Source organism: Equus przewalskii, chromosome 29 (assembly GCF_037783145.1).
Source record: "Equus przewalskii isolate Varuska chromosome 29, EquPr2, whole genome shotgun sequence".
Taxonomy (NCBI): Eukaryota; Metazoa; Chordata; class Mammalia; order Perissodactyla; family Equidae; genus Equus; species Equus przewalskii.
The window spans coordinates 8,193,427-8,216,247 of NC_091859.1; the positions used below are offsets into that span (position 1 = coordinate 8,193,427).

Below are 22,821 nucleotides of genomic sequence, written 5' to 3' on the forward strand. Positions count from 1 at the left end.
ATGCACCTGGACCACATTATTCCACAAGGACAGCAAGCCTATGGATTCCTATCTTTCTGCTAGGGTGGTCCTCTTTGCTTAGAAATAATTCGAGGTGAAGCTAAACAATCAGATAGAAATGTGGGAAGAGGCTCAGTAGAGATAGAAACTAGCTGACTATAATAGAAAGACTCACCAAATCTGGATTCTACTACTCCCTGAGGTTTGACTAGACCTTCAGTGTAGCTTGGGTGATCGGAAGTAGGGGATGCAGGTTGACAGGCCTCTTGATGGGCTGGCCACAGCTCCTCTAGCACTGTTTTTATAGCAGGTTGAAACATTATAGACTCTGTCTTTGTAATTTGGGCATCTGACAATGCTGTTGTTTTTATGATTTATTTTGGCACATAATGGCATTAATAGCAAGTATTGTCACTGAAATTACATTTGGATGTGACTTATTAGGCTGCTCGATGGCACACTGATATTTGCTGAGCTATTTATTTAGGAGCAGGACGTGTCTCGAATCTTAAGTGACCCACCGAAGAGCCTCCCCAGTCCAGTAAAATACACGCTTCAATTAGTGCTATTTTTTGAATATTTTAATGCTTAGAAGTTATAAAAGGAAATTCAAAGAAGCATAAAAAATAATTAAAGCTGATGTCTACTTTTCCTTTTGGGCATCCAGGTTATCACTGGCATCAAATTAATATTCGTAGTTTGGGAAGAATCTAGTCATGACTTTATCTTTTGCCAAAACCATGGGGAAAGCGAACCGTTGCTCCTCAGTTTTAGAATCAATCCAAGTTTCGTTTAGTGTTAGTATTCTTAGTGGCCCCTTTTTAAAAATAGTTCTTTCTTTACTGTATCCTTCAGGCTTTTCCCAGGCTGGTGAGGTGCCGGCCTTGGTGAGGCTGCAGTGCACAGAGGAAGCCATCTCCCCACCTTGGGCAGGCCAGTTCTTAGAGCATCAGGGAGGGGGCTGGGCGGAGACAAGGGTAGTTTCATCCCTAGGTGGGAGGCCACTCTCTCTTTACCTTCTAGGACAGATCCACCCTGGCCATACCACATCCTTAAATTTGTTTTTATATTATGACTTTAAAATAATTGGATTCTGCCCACATACTGTTTTGGAACAAGGCAGGGAAGCACTAAGTGAATTTTTGAAAACCCTTTACTGTGTTTCTTAATATATTCAAATTTACTCAAAAGAACCAAATTTGGTTACAATTTATAAAGTTTTGTTCTGTCATTTCTCCTTCAAAATAAGAATGCTGCATCCCAACAGTTGACCTCTTAGTGAGATGAGATATTAAGATTTTATCAGCAAGTGGTTCTGTAAGGGCTTTGGTGTTAAAGTAGTTTTATAATGACTACATTGTAACAGATGTGGAGGAATGATGGCACGGAGTCAGCCACTGGGAGGGTCCCAGCTCTGCTACTCACTAGCTCTGAGACACTGACCAAATTATCCTGGTCTCTGTTCACATGGCAAGAGAGGGTACAGGGACTGCTGTACCGGCTTTAAATACTATAGTGCGCTTAAACAAGGTTTCCATTTCAATGAAGGAATTCTAAAATAAAATTTCGTCCAGATTTGCTTTCAAGAAACTCATCTCTCTGCATAAATTACTACATTAGCCATCCATTAGAAGGACCACAATTTATTTTCAAGAATATGTAGCAAATTGTTTGTGAAAGAGGTAAGGAGACTGAGTCCGCTCCCCCTGGCTCTTTCCTTCTATGGGAAAATCTGCTTCCCTGGCCTGTGTGTCTTGGAAGTTCTGATACATTGTTTTTCTCTCTTGGATACCCTGAGGACCTGGTGAACTTTTTGATGAGACCCCTGTAACAAGTCAGACCCCAGAGTAAAACTTTTTGCTCAGTGATGCTTCCGTTCTCACAGACCTTGCTGTGTCGTTGCTTTCTACCTCTAACAAAACCAGTGCAGTAACATGAGGGCCCAGGCTGCTTGTCCCGCTGTGGTTAGCTACACTGTCCTGACAGAGATGGCCACAGGCCAAGATCAGCCAGCCAACCCCTCCCAGGATTCTCTCCCAGATCCTTATTTCTAGTCCCTCCTTTTTTGCTTCACCATATGACCTTACTTTCTCACAGAATTTTATGGGAAAATAGAGGCTATGTGTGTGCTCCATTTGGTTAAAAGTGAATTGCCATGCTGCAAACATTGCTTTCACTAAAATAAGATCCTGGATTTTACAAAAAAAGGAAGTTTCTCCAACGTTCTGTGAAGCATTACCCAACTGAAACTCTTGTCACTAAAAATAAAAATGGTACATTCTCTTAAAGGGCAGGTCTTTTTGAAGGAAAGTGCTGTATAATTCTAAGGGAAAAAGGACATGTATATTTTTGTCCAATGTATTATTATATTTTAAATTAGGGGAAATATCTGTCAAATTAAAAAGAAAACCTTCTGATAGTTGATGAAAATGATAATAAACTTGTAAGTGGTTGTTAGAAATTATGTTTAAATTGTTTTAATCATGAGACTCCCAAAAGTAAGCACAGTGAGTACATAGTATGTACCCAAATATTTCATGAGTAAAAAAGAAAGTTATTATTCAGCAAGTAGTTGAAATTGGGAGATAAGGGAAATGGCCACCCCGTTGCGCGGTATGGGATTCGTCGGTGAGATGAGCACAGCAAGACGTAGAGGACTGGGCGTCACTAAGGGTCCCTCCAAACCCCTTCATCCGGAAAATACAGAACGTCCTCTAGATGGAGCACCAGGCCTTTTCTTTGTTAAGATAAATAAGTCTTATTTTTGTGAAAGGAACTTCAGAACTTCATTTTAAGCAGAAAATAATTTAAAGAATCTTATTCTTAACTTTGGCAAGTATTTCCTGGAACATCTACTCTTCAGTAAAGGAAATGTTATATTTCAGACAACAGAACTCATCCTCACGTGTGCTGGAGTAAAATGTACTTGACTTTTAAATCCTCCAAGTGAGATCCACTGCGTTCTGGAGACTTGGACAAGTGCGAGTGCCAGAAAGCTGCAGATGTCCTCTGAAGACTTGAGCATAACTGAGAGGCAGGGATGGTGAGGACTGACAACTACATGGGCTCGGAGAGGTCCCTTTGTCTAGATGGATGCATTTTCCAAAGGGAGCTTCACTGTTTGCCTAAGGAGTAAAGGTGAATGTGAAATATAGAAAGGAAATCTGAAGTCAACTAATGGAGTCTCCTCGTTTTACAAAACAGGAAACTGAGACCCAGAGAAGTAGTTGTCTTTCTCTTATATTGATGGAGTTAGTGATGGCACAGACAAAATTCAATAAGCAGTGTAGCAAAGCTTTATTGTTTTAGCTGTCTAGCATCTATTTCCTCTTCCTAGCAACACCGATTTTCTTTTGGGAATTATGTTCCCCCAAGTGTATGGAAGTTTGGAAAGCTAGTAATGGCAGCCGAGGTGTCCCTTGAAACACCTTCTGGATAGCCAAGGGTGAGGCATGTGACCCAATCAGACACTCAGGGGACTTCAAATCTTAAGCAGAGTTTTTGTAAGGAAATATGAAACAATTGGAATTCACTTGTCTTAGGTGATAATCTAATATTCATTTTACTAAGCATAATTCTTTTGTTCCTCAGCTTTATTGAGATATAATTGATGTATAACATTGTGTAAGTTTAATGTAATGATTTGGTATATGTACGTACTACAAAACCTAAACATGATTCTTCAATCTTCCTATTAGTTCCGTAAAATCTCCAACAACCTTCTGATAATTGTCCTTTTGCCTAAGTTGGCCAGAGTAAGTTTCTGATACTTGCAACTAAAGAACCTTAAGTGAATCCACCAGCTACCATCCACCTGACAATGAAGCCAGATCTTCTTATTGCAAATTAAATCACCCAACAGAGTCACCTTAAGTCACCAAGAGTAACTTAAGACTGATTCATATAGAAAAAATAAAACTACTCCTTTCTAGTTGCCCTGACCAGAAACATAATCAGAGTACTATGTTCTGGATCTTTTGAGCAATGACAAATTTTGAATTCTACTAAGAATAATGTGACAACATTATAATAAATATTTGTTGCCTAAATAAGAAAAGTTTTCCCTTATATAATATTATACCAGAGAGCACTCTAAAATTATATTTAGTATAGCATTTACATTTATGTTTTCTGATGAGAAAAGTAATACTGATTTATTTTGCTCAGGTTTTTGCCTAAATCTTAAATGTTATATAAAATGAATAAAACTGTTGCTTGTTTTCCTACTAGAAATGAGGAAAAATTCTCCAAAATGGTAAAGCAGTATAAGTAACAAGCAACAGAATTATGTGAGTCAGACTAAAATAACAGTGAAATAATCAGGCCTTTAAAATTTTTTCCCCCAATCAAATGCCTTCTCAAAATCATCTGGCTTAACCCTGCTGTTTAGAAAATGTGTTCCAAAAACCTCATTTTTCTTTTTAATGTAATTTCTTTTAATGCAGCCAGCAAGTAGACACTCACTCTCCTTTCTATATCTCAGAATATAACTTTTAAAAAGGAGTTTGATGTTTATAAAAGGTTCTTCAGGCTGTTATAACTAATCTTTTGAATAATGTGCTTTGATATGATTTATACACTGACGAGTCTCATGTTTTAACAATGAAATCTAGTAGAAACAGTTAGGCCATTCTTATCTTAATGGCATTTTAAGGCAGAACTTGCAGTTTGGCTCAGCTTGGCAACTCAGGGAAACGAAAGCTCCAGAGCCTGAGAGCATGCATGTTGACTTTCAAAAGGGAGCCAGCAGAGGGCTTTTCTGTACTTGTTACAAGGGTCTTGTTTCTGGTGAAGTCATAGCGCAATTGAAGAAAAATTACCCTATAAGATATAAGCTCAGGTGAAAGGGAAATCAATTTCCTGGATATAAGCTAGCTTAAATAAAAATGAAATCTATGCAATTTAATTCAAACTAATATTTGACTTAAACCTTTGGAGGCTCACAACGTGTGCTAATTAGTAGAAGTGCAGGTAAAAACTCACCAGTTGGTGAGGTCCATTCAAATTAGATTTTGAATATGATCCAGCTATCCCACTGCTGGGTATTTATCCAAAGAACTTGAAAACACAAAGGCATAAAGATACTTGCACCCCTATGTTCATTGCAGCATGATACACAATAGCCAAGATTTGGAAGCAACCTAGGTGCCCATCAAGATGAATGGATAAAGAGGATGTGGCATTTATACATGATAGACTACTACTCAGCCATAAGAAGTGATGAAATCTGGCCATTTGTGACAACATGGATGGACCTTGAGGGTACTATGCTGAGTGAAATAAGTCAGAGAGAGAAAATCAAATACCATATGGTCTCACTCATAAGTAGAAGATAAAAACAACGACAAACAAACACATAGCAACAGAGATTGGATTGGTGGTTACCATAGGGGAAGGGGGGAGCATGGAGGGCAAAAGGGGTGATTAAGCTCACATGTGAGGGGATGGACTATGATTAGTTTTGGGGTGGTGAACATGATGTAATCTACGCAGAATTAGAAATATATTATGATGTAAATCTAAAAATAAACAAATAAATGAAAAAAATTAGATTTTGGTATAGACAATGCCCTCTCATGGCTCTTTAACTGGGTCACAGTGGTGTGCTGGGGCCATCTCCTACTGGCTCTTGAAAGCCAATGAGTAAATTTGCAGGAATTTTATGAAGTCACATTGGTAGCTCAAATTGATCATGGTGGGAGTATTTACACCATGGAAATCTGCAAAGGCTGTAAATCAGGGCCCTCCCCTTTCCTCTGAGCTGGTTGTTAAGCATTTATCAGCACATTACTGGATATAACAACAACAAAAAAGGATATTCTTGAGAATTGTGGCATCTCACACCATTTTCATGCCTGTTCATGCCTGCTCTGGCCAGTCTGAGTGCACAAAAGGTCATTCTTGAAGGTTTGGTTCCAGTCTCTTAAATAATGGGAGCTCAATCTGGCTCTTTCTCCACTAACGAGTGAGGTGGGATCTGGAGGTGGATTCCCGAGTTGCCCCTGGTGTTTGGTGTGCAGGGGATGTGTGTGGATGAGATGGGGAGTAGGGGCCTTGCTGTGTCTGTGAGCACTGGGCTGCAGCCCCTATTCCCCTATCCATTGCTTATTTTCTCTCCTCTGGTCTTTCACAGGATGTAGTAAATGCAATTGTCCCCGGCACGTCTCAGTTCTGTCTTCTAAAATGCTATAGCTTTTCAGCTTCCCACTTCACATGGCATCTATCACAGTCAAGGTAATAATGTCATTATTTATAAATGTAGTGGGGCCTCAGATTTACCAACACCACACTCAGATGTGCAATGAACAATTAAGGTCTCTATTTTTTCTGTGGATGAACGTATCACCAATATCCACTGCTTTATTTGGATGGCTTAGAGAAATGTCCTTCAGAATTCCTGTCCCTTCCGCCTCATCTAGGGGTGGGGAATGGCTCACTTGTCCTTGTGTGTCTTTGGGAGGCTGGCTCTTAGGTCTGTACAGTGTTCTCTGCAGGAGTGTGGTCTCTGCCACAAGGGGCTGGTCTGGGCTTCTGCTTGGGCTAGCGACCTCTGCTGTACAATTGGTCTTATCCCTAGTGTCCTGCTGTTGTTAGCAACTGCTGATGGAAGCTGCTGTTACTCCTGCTTTGTTCATCTGGTTATTTCTCTGATGATTCTGGGCTCTATTTCAGCTCGCACTGGCTTTGTGGAACCCTCTGAAGTCCATCTGTGAATCCCTGGCCACACTGTCTGACCTGCAGACTTCTGCTTCCAAGGTGGTTCTTTCTAAAGATGGCGGCCCTCTTGCAGCTCTGAGGTCTGACCCTTAATCGCCTTCCACAGTGTCCCATGGAGGCATGTGGTCTCATCTGCCAAGTGGCACTGAGGGCTGCGCAGGAGAGCTAGACTCAGGTCCTCCCTTTGCTTGTCAACACTCTGCTCCTTCCCTTAGCCTGGCTGCTGTGGAGCCACCTTCCTTCAGGCCTCCAATCCGTTCTCCTCCCCATAGTCCCTCCGGCTGTGAGAGATGGGATTTAACGACTTCCTCCTCTAGCCTCACTGCGAACTCCATCATATAAAACTCTACGATCCAGTCCCTCAGTCCTGCCCTTGATATATTTTAGGGGGAGATAAATAGTATAGAAAATCTTCTTTTTTCTTGCAAAAACTTGGCTTTTAAAGTTATTGTCTTTTTGCACACAAACAAATCCTGTTTTGTATGTTTGAACCTGAATTTTATATTTTCTTTTTTCCTCCTCATTTCCTGGCTGAAATAACCTGAATCCCCAAGGCAGATGCATGCCTCATTCTAACTTGGGAGAAGGTCATACACATGAAATTGCAAAAGAGCAAAAATATTTATATATTTAAAGTATTATCCCTGATGAGGATTTTTAGGCTGCTTAATTTCAAAATGGCTTATGATGAGGATTTTTAGGCTGGTTAGTTTTAAAACTACAGATGAGATTCAGGCTCCAAGGAATGGAATTTGTTTGCCCCTTTGTTGGGAAACATTTACATTTCTAAGGGAAACCTCTATCTGTGAAGATGCCTCCCTCTCTGTGCCAGGAAGGGGGGGATGGTCTTATCTCTAGAGGCTCTTGGTCAATGCCAGAGGCAAGAACTTAAGTTGGTTGCTGTCTGGCAATCTCATGTAACTGGTTTAGGGTGGTGGCGTCTAACCTTTCTAACCTTTACTTAATCCGATTTGATTCTTGTCTAAAAGTCATGGGATCACCCAATGACCAGACCCCACCCGCACTGATACCATTTTAACTTTTTTTCATGTTCTTTCCTTTGTCTTGTAAAGAGATGAATCATATACCTATGCCTTATAAAATTAGCCCTAACCCTCAACTCGGGGCAGCAGCAGGAGCTCTGACTGCCCGTGGGTCCTGTCCCCACGCACCAGCTCTGCCTGCCCATGGGTCCTGTCCCCATGCCAGCGGGGGCAGCAGCAGCAGCTCTGCCTGCCCATGGGCTCTGTCCCCATGCCAGCGGGGGCAGCAGAAGCGGCGGCAGCAGAAGCTCTGACTGCCCATGGGTCCTGTCCCCATGCTATTCCACACTATTCTCTAAATAAAAGAGCACTACTGCCAGATCTTGAGAGTCTAAGAAATCTTTCTTTCGACTCCTCGGCTCACCGACCCCGCATCAATCCCCATTGCATACATTTAACTTCTCTCACCTTCTGGGTTATATGCTCCTTCAGAGAAGGCTCTCCTACTGCTCAAGAAATGTTCTCTGTTGAGTAACCTCTATCACTGTGTTTTCAATATCTCCCTCTCTGTGGTATCCTTATCAGCTTTTAAATAATTACCTGTATCCTTTTAAGTAAACAAACAAAACTGCTCTCTATAGACTTCACATTGGTGCAAACTTGCTCTTTCTCTGGTGTTTCCCATCTCAGTAAATGACCTCACCATCCACTCGATTAATCGTGCCAGATAACATCATCCTTTACATCCTCTTTCTTCTCAGGCCCAATGTCTGATTAACTAACAAATTCTGTTACTCTAGCTACAAAATGTTTCCTGAATTACTTTCTTTTCTCAACTCCCACATCTTCCATCCTAGTCCAAATTACTATCGTCTCTTAACCAGACTATAGTCATCTCCTGTGGCTGTTTTCCTGAATTTACCTTTGTTTTCCTTGAGTACAGAGTGATCTTAAAACAAACAAATAGATAAATAAAATATACATAATTTATAATAAGTATATGTGTGCATTTATCTGTATGTATATTATGTGTGTGCATTTGTACATACATACGTATGTGTGTATACCCACACACACACACTAACATATACATATAAAATCATGTGCATGTTACTCCTTTGCTCCAAACTCTCCACTAGCTTCTGTTCTTCCTGGAGTGAAGTCCAGAATTCTTACAATGGCCGGAAGCACTTGAATGGCCTCACGTTGCTGCTCCCCATCCCAGCCTTGCACCATTCTCTCCCTGGCTCACTCTGCTCCGGCCCCACTAAGCCCTTTATTTCTTCTAACCTACCAAGCTCCTTCCTCTCAAGGCATCTACGCAAGCTGTTTTCTCTACTTGGTAAAATTTTGGTTCTCTCTGGCCAACTCCAGTCCTCAATTTAAAAGGAACCTTTCCTTAGAAGTCGTTCCTGACACGCCCCTTTCCTGCAAGACTCTCTCGGGGCATCTTCTACTTTCTTTGAGCACACACACCACAATTGCAATTAAATAATGAATTTTATGATTATTTGTAATGTTGTTTACCTCTGTGGACTATAGTCTTTGAGGAGAGAGGCTATCATATTCATTTCCTTATTTCTTCTGCCTAGAATTACAGTGCTCACAAAATTAGTTGAAGAGATGATTTATATATGTTTTATCTTCATTCCACCTAATATAGTGCTTACTCATAGTAAATGCCCCAGAACTTATATTAATAATTATTTATGATTTTCATTATCTCTTATTTTTTTCCCTCTGCCTGCGTCTGGGGGTTTCTGTTGTCTCATCTATATGAAAAGGAGAGTTCTTTGGGAGATATTTGTGTGAAGATGGAAGCAATCAAACTCAAACCAGGAAGTAAGCCAGTTGTTGGATTCTGAAATGTTGAATTCAACTTCATGTAGCATCTTGTTGTCAGAGAGCTTTTTAAGAAAATGGTCACTAGAACTTCTAATGGATCTCAATTGCCTCCAGGAGCAAGTTCGCTTTATTTAAGCCTGAAACGTAAGGCTTTCCATGATCTGGACTTTGCTTCCTTTTCTAGCCTCATTTCCTATCACACGCCACCCCACCCTCCAATCCACCCACCAACCTCTATAAACATATCAGGAAAGGGAGATGCTTATCAACGTCATTATTACCATCAGCAATAACAGTACTCGTTAAGCATTAGTTTATATCCAACACTGTTTGAGGGCCTGTGAGACACACAAAGATGTGTAAGTCAGGATCACAGCTCTCAATCACCTACTAATCTAGTAGAAGTGACAGGCAGACTCATAAAAGATAAATGGCAATGTAAGTTAGTTAAATGCTAAGTGCCAAGCGGTAGTTGAGAGCAAGAGTGCAATTTCCTGAGACGTGAACTAGTGCCCAGCTTCAGTTCCATGTTTCCACAGGTAAAAGTGACTCTTGGGAAACAAGGAAAGGTAGGGAGGAGATGGTCAATGTTCTGCCTTTCTCTGTGAAGATACGACCTGTGATTTATCCATTGCTCTGTGTAGTCTTCCTTTTTCTTCATCTTCAAAACTGTTGTAATTGCAACTTGAATTCAGAATACAAAGGAAGAGATATTTGTCAATGACTGAGAGCCCTCGTCCAAGTCTCCTTGAGTCCTTGGCTCATTAACTTTACAAGATCAAATATATGAGCTTGACCTGTGGAGGGCAGCGCTTGGAGTCATCCACACGGAGGAGTTAATCCAGGCCACTGGATCAGGCCATGCATAAAATAGGAAAAAAGAGGCTTTGAAAGTTCTATTTCCCCAAGGGTCTTATAACAGAAGCATACATTAATTTACTCAATTAAAGAATATTTTTGAGAGGATGAGGAAAGGAAGACATTAAAATATGTCCCATGCCCTCAAAAATCCACAGCAGGTGAGACAGGCCCATAAAGAAAGAAATACGTAAGTTATTGTGCTGAGAGCAATGACACTGGTATGGAAGATACATCCCAGAGAAGGCTGAGTAACTCAATATTGGAGAAAGGCTACGCAGCCGGGGTGATGTTTAAATTTAACATAGAAGATGAGCAAGAATTATCTTTGTCCTACCAGAAAAAAGTGGGTATCAGTTTCCCTCTATCTATGGAGATGCTGCAGTCCCGTGCCTTCTCCCATCTGTTTTCCCAGGAGTAGTAGTTCTTAGGCATAACCCAGGAAGGAAAGTGGAACTGGATGCTTTCTTCCAGACCTGGTGGAAGAGCACCCTGAAGAGCCCTCCTTCTCCAGTGCCAGCCAGGGCAGGGCCGCGTCACCTCCCCTAACTGCTCCATCTGCTGAAGCACAGAGTTTATTGACTCTTCCAAATGGGTCAGGTTAGTGCAACAACAATGTTGCACATGACTAACAACTCCCAATCTCAATGGCATACCACATGTCAATTTTTCTGGTCCATGTGAGTCAGTTCTTGGAGGCTATTTTAGGCTGCAGTCTTTTCCACATGTTTCCTCATTCTCTTTGGATGAGTGATTACATAGGACATATTCTTCTGGTGGATAGCAGAAGTGCAAGGGACAATCTGAAACTCTGAAGCACATTTAAAGCTTCTGCTGGAGTTGTGTCTGCTAATATTACATTGGCCAGAGAAAGTCACATGACCAATTCAAACATCAATGGGGAGGGGAGGGGCCAGCCCCATGGCCTAGTGGTTAAGTTCAGCGTGCTTAGCTTTGGTGGCCTGGGTTCAGTTCCCAGACTCTACACCACTCAGCAGTGACCACGCAACATAGAGGAAGATTGGCAATAGATGTTAGCTCAGGGCAAATCTTCCCCAGCAAATAAATAAATAAATAAATAAATAAATAAATAATAGGGAGGGGAAATATACTATTTCTACTCCAGTGGGAGGTATTGAAAAGCACATAGAAAAGGGAAGACATATAATTCTATCACAAGGAGGGAATGAATGAAGAACTGGGAACAGTAATCTAATCTATCCAAGCATGCTTCTACCTGCTGTTGTCTGCATACTACCACCTAATTTTTATATAAAAAATTTTATCCCCAAGGCACTCAGTGCCAAAAAAGGTCTCCCAAATCCCAAATCTTGTCACAACTTCCCTGTGTCATTGAAGTTGCTCCGACTCCCCCCACTGGAGTGCTGTAATAGATGTCTAATTTTCAGGGTCTTCTGCATCTGATTCAGATAGCGGAAGAGTGAGCTGGAGTTAGCATGACGCTTGGTGGTCATGAGACTATTTCACAGCACCCCATTTCTTCTTTTCTAGTTCTTGCTCCCAACTTTCTCCTGTCCTCTTATCTAATACCTTTCAAGAAGGTTTTCTCTTGGAAAATGTGACATCTTTTTGTATGTATACATCCGAGTTCTCCAGTTTTTTTCTATGTCTAGACAGATGGTTCGGGGACCTTGGAGAAGTAGACTCCCTCTAATTTATAGTATCCCTTAGTAGAAGGCCGTTGTCCCGAGAGCTGCAAGCTGACTGAGAGCCCTTGTCCAAGTCTCCTTGAGTCCTTGGCTCATTAACTTTACAAGATCAAATATATGAGCTTGACCTGTGGAGGGCAGCGCTTGGAGTCATCCACACGGAGGAGTTAACCCAGGCCACTGCAAGTCTTGCAGTCTGCAAGCTGAGACCCAGGAGGGCTGATGGTATAGTTCCTGTCTAAGTCCAAGCACGAAGGCAGGAGAAGACTGATGTCCCAGTTTGAAGACAGGCAGACAAAGACAGCGAATTCTCCCTTCCTTACCTTTTTGTTCTGTTGAGTCCTTCAGTGGATTCGATGAAGCCCACTCACATTGGGGAGGGCAATTTGCTTTTCTCAGTCTACCAATTCAAATGTTAATCTCATCCAGAAACTTCCTACCAGGGCACTAAGAATAATGTTTAGCCAAATATCTGGGCACCCTGTGGCCCTGTCATGTTGACACAGAGGATAACCGTCACAGTCATCCTCCTTTTTCTCAGTCCTTCTGTCTCAGTCATGGCTTATTGCATGTCAAGGAATAAAATTCTAATCAAGTTAATACAAATAAAAAAAGTTATTGGATTGGTGTAGTCATGGAAACGAGATTGTGGTGAAGCATCCTCTCCATCATTTGTTTCTTTGCTTCCTTCTGAACATCTGCTCCATTTTCTTACTTCTTGTAGAATAGCTTTCTTTGTTTGTTTAACAGCATGCACACAACTGAAAAATAGCTGCCATCTCTAATTCTATGTGACTACAAAGGTCTAGGGCCCACAACCTTATGACATGTGACTTTTATCTCTGTTATTTATATTTCAATACCTGAGAAAGAGAATTGGATCAGTTGTAGGACCACCTGTTTTTCTTTTGTGTGTGTGTGAGGAAGATTGGCCCTTAGCTTACATCTGTGTCAATATTCCTCTATTTTATGTAGGATGCTGCCACAGCATGGCTTGAGGAACAGTGCTAAGTCTGTGCCCAGGATCCAAACCTGTTAAGCCATGGCTGCCAAGGGAGAATGCATGAACTTAATCACTACACTACTGGGCCGGCCCCAGGACCACCATATTTTATTTTGCTTAGCATCAAGTGCTTATTCCTGGTGGAGAGAATGTGAGTATGTTAGTTTCCTATCTCTTTCATTCTGATCCCTCTGACTCCCTCTGTCACTTACAAGGACTTGTGATTACATTGAACCCACAGGGAATTAACTTAAAGGAACTGTTAACTTCATTACATCTGTAAAGTCTTTTTTGCCATGTCAGGTAAAATTCACAGGTTCTGGGAATTAGGACATAGATGTCTTTGGGAAGTCTGTTATCCCACCTATCATAGAGAGACTCATCAAGATGTGTTGCCAGTGGAGCAGAGGCTGTGAGCCCTCTGGGAGGAGTTTCTTTGCATGAGAAGCATGGAAAGAGTAGGCCAATTCACAAGCACACCTACTTCCTCTTCCCAAACAAAAAACTACTCACCAGCTGGTAGTGAGGCTGGCCTTCAACAACTCCACTTAATTTTTCCAGCTGCTTCTTCTTTCCCCTCCAATGGGATTTTTAGGTGCTCCCATCTTTGTGTTTCATTTGCATTCCTTTTTACTGCCAGAAAGAATTAGCTTGGTATTTAATTTCTCTAAAGCTAGATTCTCTAGCATAATCCAGATGCATAGTTCCCTTAGACTCAAAAATCAGAAAACACAGGATGTAGTGGAGGTGGGTTTGGGAATCTGTGCTTCTAACACGCTCCCTAGGTGATTTTCGCACACGGACTTTGAGAACCACTACGGTATTCTAAAGTAGAGCTGATAAACTTAGCTTGTTAGAAGACAAGACTGAAAAAACCTTCCAAGGGAACTAGAGTGTTTTCACTGCAGCTTTGGGGAGATAATGATAACAATTTTGCAAGTAACTCAGTAAGACTAATTCAGGCTGGGAGCTCGGGAAGAGGTCATGTCAAGATAAGGGAGGAACATTTTTGGGGGCTGATCTGACCTTTATGTGACTCTCAAATCACAATGAAGAGCTTAGTTTCTTCTAAGTTATGTTTTTATACTGATTGGTGCTCTGCTGAAAACCACAATGATGCCGTGTCTCCAAAGGCAGCTTTTCTGTATCAACCTTGCCAGTTTTGGGAAGGCAGAAGATGACAATCTGCTATTTGCCACTCCATAGCCGTTGCAGTGGCTATTGTTATAAGTCAAGCTGTCCGATATCAGAGTTAGAATCTTGACATTATATGAAGTCATTCAACCGTGGAATTTAGGAATTTGACAGGATTTTCTTCATATTTTAAGTAATTTGATCCAAATATGAGACGTTTTGATATGCCTTGTTTACAAATTTATAGTTGTTTTGAATAACTTGGATAAAATTAGCAAAAGAGTTAAATTAGGTAAGAGTTTACCTGTGAATCATAGATAGCTCCATATTACAAGTTTGTAATTCATCTGAGAAAGTAAATTGCAAATTTATAAAGTAGTAGCCTAGAAAATAAAAGCATATAATATTTCTAGTTGGTGTTTCTGTTTTTGGCAATATGACAGATTAGAGAATCTAAAGATTTGCCAGATATAGAATACATGGAAATGCTGAATAAAATAAAATAGTCATTCTTTTAATTGGTTGAGTGAGTTCACAAGGATGTAAGGGATATCAACTGAGGCCAAAAACACAGCAGGAAGTAGACTTGGCCTTCCTTCACTTTGGGTTTGGGATTTGAGTTTATAGTTTGTAGCCTGGGAACCCTCAACTGAAAAATTAACATGAAGTTCCTTGGAGCAATTGGAAGAAATAGAGGCAAAAATCTGTTTTGGAGGGGCATATCTTCAACCCTGGCAGTAAAGGATTCCCGTAGAAAACGCCCTACTAGACATGGACCCAAATTTCAAAATTATGAAACTCATGAGGTAATCCACCCTAAGTGTGAGAAGCAAACAACAAACAACAGAGCTAGCACTCTCCTCCTCCCGAGAAACTCAAATAACATCGTCTCAGCAATTCTAAAATAAATACATCTAGCATGATTGAAGATATAAAGTGGAATTGAAAACATGAAAAACCAACGTAATTTATAATGTTATCTATCTAGTGCATTAGATATTGCACTATATAGTGTAAATGCACGGTGCTATGGTAGTTTAGAGCAGGAAGAGAACTGCAGGAAATACTGGTATTGTGTCTTGAATTTGATACTAAAATGTTGACAAGAGGAAGCTTTCATTGTAGGAACATTACTTCTTTGAAGATACCAGTTAGATATTGCCAATCAATGGCACTCTAGAAACTTGAAAAATTAGTGTCCGTATAAAATATAACACGTTAACTTCTAAGGATGAGCTTTAAACTGAAATCGTGACAATCACGAATATCGCTTATGACACATAATCATATCTTTATTCAGAAAAGCTAAAATAAATGCCTTTTGTAAATTAAATTATGTGAAACATCCCAGAGATTGCAAAGCAACACACCTCCTGAAAGCATAAATAGAATACCGCAAAACTCTCTTATAATGAGACAGTTAAATTAAGAGTGGCTAAAATCATGTCAAAGATATAGGATTCTTTTTGCTTGCTCAGTGGTAAAAATTCTGGATAAAATCATTGAAGCTGAAATGTGTTAGGTTTAGTAAAGTAAGTGAGGAATAATTGCATTTCACTAGTAGAATGTGATATGATGGGAATCAAACGTTATCTACTTTCTAGTTGATCTCAGTTAATGAATAACGAGTGTTATATAAATCATCAAAAAGATTAATTTTTCTCAAAGATGATGAATTTCATTAGAAATGTTCCCTTTCCCACCTTTTTTAGAATCATTGATGTGTAAACTATAAGGCCAACATTTTCCCATTCTTGTCAGTTGTTTTAATGTGGTGTGTTGAGGCCAGTAGGCTGTCAGGTGTCAACTTTCTAAAGATCATATTCCATGTGGGAAAATGTGCAGTGTTCTTGTAGCAGAAAGGGAACTGTTGATTTCATGCATTATGTAGTCTCCTCGGGCTTCTCATGAACTTAATATCTTTTCACAAGCTGGCTCACTTTTTGCTAAAGTTCCTTTGTCAAAGGGTAGAATGAAACATAAAAGCTGTCAGCTAAATTTTGACAGTAATAACTACGTGTAGCAGTAGTCATAAATTCCTTTTTATGTAGCTCTGGGTCTAACCTTTCATCTAAATTCTCTGTTCTATTGTAGCTATTCATGGAAGTCTATTTTGCCCATTTTCATGCAGCCTACCATTCAATGTAATGAGTTCATAATGTGATTGGTTGAAAAAGAATTTAGGACTTCTGTTATTGTTTTCTTTGCCATTGTTCATTCTCCTTTACTAATCTCTTACCTCCTACGAGCCTGGAAGGAGGAGGAACAGAAAGAAGGCATACACTAAACCTCTGTCTGTAGAAGAATGGTCAGCCTGAGAATTCCTGTGTAACTTCTATTTTCTTTACCAGACAAAACAACTTACAGTTTTTAAATGCATGTAGTTCAAAACAGAAAAACAGTAATAAAAATGCCAGATGATACAGCCTTGGAATTTTTAACTTTAACCAGTAAAAATGGCTGTAATGTTTTTAAATCAAAAGTTTAAAAATATTGTATGAAATTTGAGATGAAAAGTTCAGAGTTATTACATTTGAATTAAGTACATAAAATATCTAAGTTTATATTAGAAATAAAATGCTTTTCACATGCCTTTATATTGCTGTTTACTAATCCTTTCTCACCAAGTTCTGGCAGTGTTTAGAAATAGCTATGTGTATTATCAAAATGTTTATTTTTTTGAACCACAAAATTTAACTTTGGTTTTCATTTGGGATTTTTCCATATGTGTGTCACTTGTGAAAAATTTTAAATTGCTGGATTGGGAAAAATATGGTCCTAAAGCATGATTTATAGATTCTTCATGTTTTAGGTTGACTTATATGGGAAATTTTGAAGCCAAGAGAAATTATTGTAAATTAAGGAGAGACTCAGTAATGTATATTGGTTGTATACATTTCCTCCCTTTCCAGAAAAAATCAATAAGCATTCTGCATAAGCCAAATTGCTGGGCTTAACTTTAAAATTTATTTGTAAGAAAATTATGGTTCTCTAAACAAATTTTAAGCTTAACTTTTAAATATATTCTGTAGTAACATCTTCTTAAGTATCTAGAATGTTTTATAGTTTTGATTGTGGCTAGTAGGTAAATATTTTTGGACCAATATTAAGATGTAACTATAAATAACTAAGATTATCTGTTTAGAATTATAACTTTTCAATAAATATTTATTAAACACGTACTATACTTAAATTATTTAAACCCATCTATCAAAACTTTAAAATGAGTGTACACATGCAAGCATGTGTGTGTGTGTGTGTATACATAGGCACATATCTACTTACAATTTTAGTGAAGTTTGTGCGTGCTTTTATGGCTAAAATGTGAATTTATAGGCAAATATCTTTTGGCTCATGGAATTAGCAATCATGCAGGCAGTGAAAAAGGATTAAGATCTTAAATTCTTAACTTTTACATTCTTAAAGAAAAATTTATGAGAACATCTATACATTTGAGGAATAGTTGATAGAATTTTATTTCACCTTTTTTTCGCCCAAGGACAGTAATTATTTTATGAATAAAACTGAGAATAGATCAACAATTAGAATAATGGTTGTCTCATGAGATCAGGAGATATCAACAGTTTTGTGTTTGATGCTGCTGTCTTTAGAAATTATGAAAGGTAATATAGGCTAAAGAGGCGTGTGATGTGCAGGAGGTGGGTAGGGTGTAACTCACACCGGCTCAGGCAAGAAGCTCCTGCGCATCACTAATGAGACTCAGCCAAGGGGGCGCCTGAGAGGTCTAAAGCTCAGATGCTGTATGTAGTCAGAAAGCCTGGAATTCCTTTTTGAATTACTTTATTACAAAGCTTTACTTATAAGAATTTGAGTCCTCTACAAAGACACAGACTCCTAAGATGCCATCATAGTAAAGACCAACAATCTGGTTACATTTCAGGGAGAAAGACTACACTGAAATGAACATTGTGAGAAAACTCAATTTAATGATACCTTGGAGTATATTCTTGCTTCATATACTGCTGTTTTTATTACAAGGTAAGAACTGATATTCAATTTTCACCTTATTTTATTGCATTTTAATCTCTCTTGTAACTGATAGGAACAACTTCCCCTTATACTGTAAAGTACTTTGAAGTCATTAGGGTGGATATATACTAAATGATGCCCAGATCATCTTTTTGAAGATTCTTAATAATGTAGATAACTTGGAACTTTTAGTTTCATTTTTTGACTCTTTTTTAAATGTTAAAATCATGCTTTTATTATGATATGCAACTGTTGATATGTATAGTTGTCTGGGTAGCTTAAACATTTGAAATGTTATAATAAATAAAGAGAAATTGAGCACTTAAACTGTCTTCATGCCATCAATCCAAAGAATAGTAAAAGGATGTTATAAGATCTTTGATATTTGGACTAAGAATTGATCTTTGATTATTTTCATAGCAATTTTATTTATAAATTAACTTTTATAAAATATTTTTATGGAGAAAGCGTTTATTTACATTCAGTTGCTAGTTTTCAATCCCTGAAAAGGACTGCATGTTTTAGAGCTTGTAGGGGAAGTGGGGGAAATTACTTGAGTGTAAAAGACTGGAGGAGTCATAGCCGCTGTCTTCCAATCCTAGTAGCAACGGCAACTTCAAGGAGAAAATGTCACAGAACGTTGAGAGCTGGAGGGACTTTGGAGATCAAGTTGTCCAATGCTGCTATTTGTGATATGTTCGGTAGCATTTACTAAGCGGTAGGACCAGGACTAAAACTTGGATCTCTGACTCCAAGTCTAGTGCTCGCCCCACTGGATCATGGCTCTGTGTAAAGCTAGGTTCACTGCCCATTCTTTCTGGATTGCCCATCACTCTGATGTCTCACAGGGAATTTGCTGGTCAAAATCCTCTAGAAAATGCAAAATAACTAACAGCAAAACTCAATCTAAGTTTTAGAATTTAGGTTAAAATAATCTATTAATAGCCAGAATATCTGACCAAGATATTTGGGCAACTTCTTTTTCATTCTTATATATATATTTCTCTTGGCAGGATATATTTGTGCATCATCCATCTTGACGGGATTATCAAAGTGAGTATTTTTTGTTCTCTCTCTCCTCTAAACCATAAAGTTAATGGGAACAAGCAAAGCTCAGCAGGATACTGTATCTGCTTTTAAAAAAAATAACTGAAATATTTTACAAAATAAGAGCATGAGATGTAGTTCTTTAAAACATTTCCACAAATTAAAAATGATTGGGCCTTCAGTTCCTTATCTATGAAGCAAAAATATTTCCTTTCCTTCCAATTACAAGAGGAGCTCTCGGTGGTGTCCAACGACCGTAGATACTGAGGAAACATTATTTTCAGGTCAAAGATTTGTAAAGAAGTTATATGCAGTATTTTCCCCTTTTATACTGTTATTATTAATATACATGGTTGATGAAATGTGCTGTGTTCTTAACATAGAGTAAAACAGTTTTCAATGATAAAAAGAATAAAACAGTTGTAGCAGTAAACAATGAAAATCCTTTTTTGGACTAAACCGATCTGCTTAATGAAAAGCAAATCTATTCGCCTTTTGATTTTGGCAAATCACAGTTTGATGTGCTTGCTCACGTTGATGTTAGTCTGCCCTTTATGACGTGCAGAGGGAGAGAATTAAGTGTTATGTTTGCAAAAAGTGAAGGTGTGCTTGGCAAATACTTACCTCCTCGGTTTTATAAAGTCGTGTGGAGAGAAAATATCGTGTGTGCTGGCACTACAATGTTACACTATTTTGTTTATTTCTCTATCTTGAAGTTTCTTCCTAAAATTCAGTTTACATCAGAGACCAGAGACATTGGGGGACATTCCCAAGTTTTGTAAACCGAGACAGCGCCACCACCCAAATCTAACCCCTCCAAAAGGGGGAGGGGGACCTTTTAAATGTTAAACCAAGAAAGACTTCTTTGATAAAGTGATGGAAATCAGGAGGAAAACACCAGCTCTCCCTTGGGAAAGGCTAGTTTAGGTTGCCTAGAGGCCTTTGACTATACAAGTTCTTTTTGTTTTCTTCCAGAAAAGGGTTTAATGAAAATCGGCAGAAAAGAGCTCTGTTAGCAGCACAGGTAGGTTATGCCTCGGATAGAGGGAGAGGCAGAGAAATAATACCTTCTGCTTTGGGCCTCTCCTATCACTTCAACAATGAGAGCTTTGTGGAGGGGAATAAAATGCTAAAAACAAAACAAGAAGGAGGAGGAAGAGGCGAAGTAACTTCTCCAGTGCTTTTCTGTGACCCTCAAATTCATGCTTAGTTCACATTTACTTGTTTGAGGTCAAGTGCATTTTTGCTCTTCTTACCTACTGACAGGCTCACAGCATTTGTGGGAGACTTAGTGTCATCTACTTGCCAGAAAATTTTGATTAGCTTAAAAGTTAAGCACACTATCAGTGAGAACAATGACAACAGAACAAATACAACCAAACATGGACAGAGAAAGGTACAAATGATCTGAGTTAAGTACTGCAAAAGGGCATCAGGGGCGTCCGGGTGTCCTGACTGAGGGCTTTTCGATTGTCTGATCAATCTCAATTACAGGCACTTCTGGAGAGGAAACCTTCTCTTTGGTGGCGTGGGGTAGCACTGAATTTGAGAACTTTTTGCCTGGGTTCCAACATCCTAAAGGATATTAGATAACATAATTGCTGTATCTCAAACAATGGTTAGAATGTTCAAATGGGTGGGTTTTTAGTAATATTTCTCTATAAAAGGTGGATAGTAAAATAGAGAATCTTAACTTAATAAAGGCATTTCTTTGGGAAGTAATATGATTTGAGTATTTACATAGCAAATAGCTTATATATTCAAAGAAGTCTTTGTTGAATGCTGAATTGCAATCAATCCCTACTAGCATTTTCTGATGGATGCCTGAATTTGTGTATTTTGTGGTGTTAATTAAAGGGAAGCGAACCAGAATTGATATGCTGTTGTGACAATTTAGAAGACAGAATTAATTTATTCTTATCAAGAGTAGAGAACTTTTTTTTTTATTAGAATGGGTAAAGGATTGTCTAGGGAATGGAAATACTTTTTTTCTTAACAGAGTGTTTTGTGTAGTTAAGTAGTTATGCATCGTGTGAAGTGATTTCACATGTTTGCCAGTAGACCATATTAACCACAAAGGGACATCAGCATGGCTCAGAAGAAAATCTGATTTTGAGAAAGCTGCATTCTGGTGAACCCACAGATTGAAGAACCTGTGAAATCTACCCCAAAGTTGTCACATGAAGTGACCTATGGATGGGGTTATACTATTGTCTCTTTAGATGTTTTTAGAATTTGTATCATTTACCCCAAAGGAGTTACCTTAATACCTCCCATCTGTTAATAAGTGAAGAACACACTTACCTTGTCTTGATTTCCTTTTTAGAGAGAATCAACAACAGAACAGTTGCCTTTCTATTTCCTATAGCTAGAGAACATACATCAAAATCACTTAATATCTGAAAAAGTTTTAAAAGAAGAAATGTTAAAGAAGGACAAGGAGGTCATAATCATGAGTTGTACCATTTAGGACCAAATTTCATCTGTTATAAGGTCATTCTTGTCCACAGATCCACTGCCCCCTTCTAGGAAGACAGAACACTGCTGGATAGATACCTGTGCAAGTAAGGATTCAGAAATATTTTGGCAATGAGATGAACAATAAGCAAAGAAGGGGTAGACGCACTTCTGTCAACGGTTTCGTTGTACGCTGCAGTGATTTCTCACCTAAAGGTGGTATTTCTCTGTGCTTCTCATCTCCTGCAGAGATGAAATCATCAAGGAAGAAAAATAGGCTGTCTTCTTTTATCCATTATGTGACTAAATGCATGCACTGTGTGGAATTTCTTTGCATTTGTACTGCATTTCAAAAATTCTTTCCCTGAAAGCAGGAGCTGAGACATAGACTTAGATATGGGTAATTTATCTGGAATGTGCTGCGCAAGTGAAGGAAAGGGGAAGGTGAGACTAGGAAGGGAGAAATCCAATACAGCGTGTGTTAATGAGGGGCTTCCTGCTTTAGGCATCTCAGGCTCAGCCTTGTTGGGGCCCCTCTGAGGAGCTGTGTAGAATGTGTTTTAGAATTGTTTCTCCAAGGGATGGAGGAAGCTCGGGTACTTATCCACCAGCTCATGGCTCTCATTGGTTGAGGGTGGCCCCTGGGGGGGCCTTAAATCCCCTGGAAGACACTTCTGTGGTGTGTCCTGCTTGGACTCTGTCCTCAGGCAGAGATAGAGAAAGAATCTGGTACTTGAAGTTGGAGGATCTCAATGTGCACAGAAACCCAGATGCAGTGAATTTTGAGGCGGGCCGAGAGGATGTGGGGAGAGGCATCCACAGAATCTTTCATAGTCACGGTTCTAAACAGCCTTGGGAAGCAGATCATTCCCTTTCAAATAATGTTTATTTTCAGTTCAGTTGATATTTGTTGACCACATACAAGGGACTAGGCTGGAAACAGAACCTTGAGTAACAGTGCTCGTTATCTAGAAACTCCATGTCTAGTGCAGGTAGGTCTGTAAAGAAGTCGTTTCTGTATAACTTGTTCATTGACTCTAAGACATCATCAATTATTTGTCATCATTTATATGACATAAAAAGTAAAAGTGCTCCCAATCGTAAATGTAAGATGACA

At 39.1% G+C, this 22,821-nt stretch overlaps 1 protein-coding gene across 4 annotated transcripts in view; it reads left to right on the forward strand.

Annotated features, from left to right (window-relative positions):
- OTOGL (otogelin like) overlaps positions 1 to 22,821 on the forward strand; it is a 172,905-nt gene that overhangs the window by 12,428 nt on the left and 137,656 nt on the right. For 3 of the 4 annotated variants that reach the window (XR_011534854.1, XR_011534856.1, XM_070600664.1), the window contains exons 2-5: positions 13,049 to 13,227; positions 18,112 to 18,209; positions 19,214 to 19,253; positions 20,223 to 20,271. Coding sequence is in view for 2 of the 4 variants with exons in the window: in XM_070600664.1 (XP_070456765.1) it covers positions 13,133 to 13,227; positions 18,112 to 18,209; positions 19,214 to 19,253; positions 20,223 to 20,271 (282 nt within the window). In the remaining 2 variants the exon portion in view is untranslated. The remainder of the gene's footprint in view (positions 1 to 13,048; positions 13,228 to 18,111; positions 18,210 to 19,213; positions 19,254 to 20,222; positions 20,272 to 22,821) is intronic. The other variant, XM_070600665.1, reaches the window with a different exon arrangement.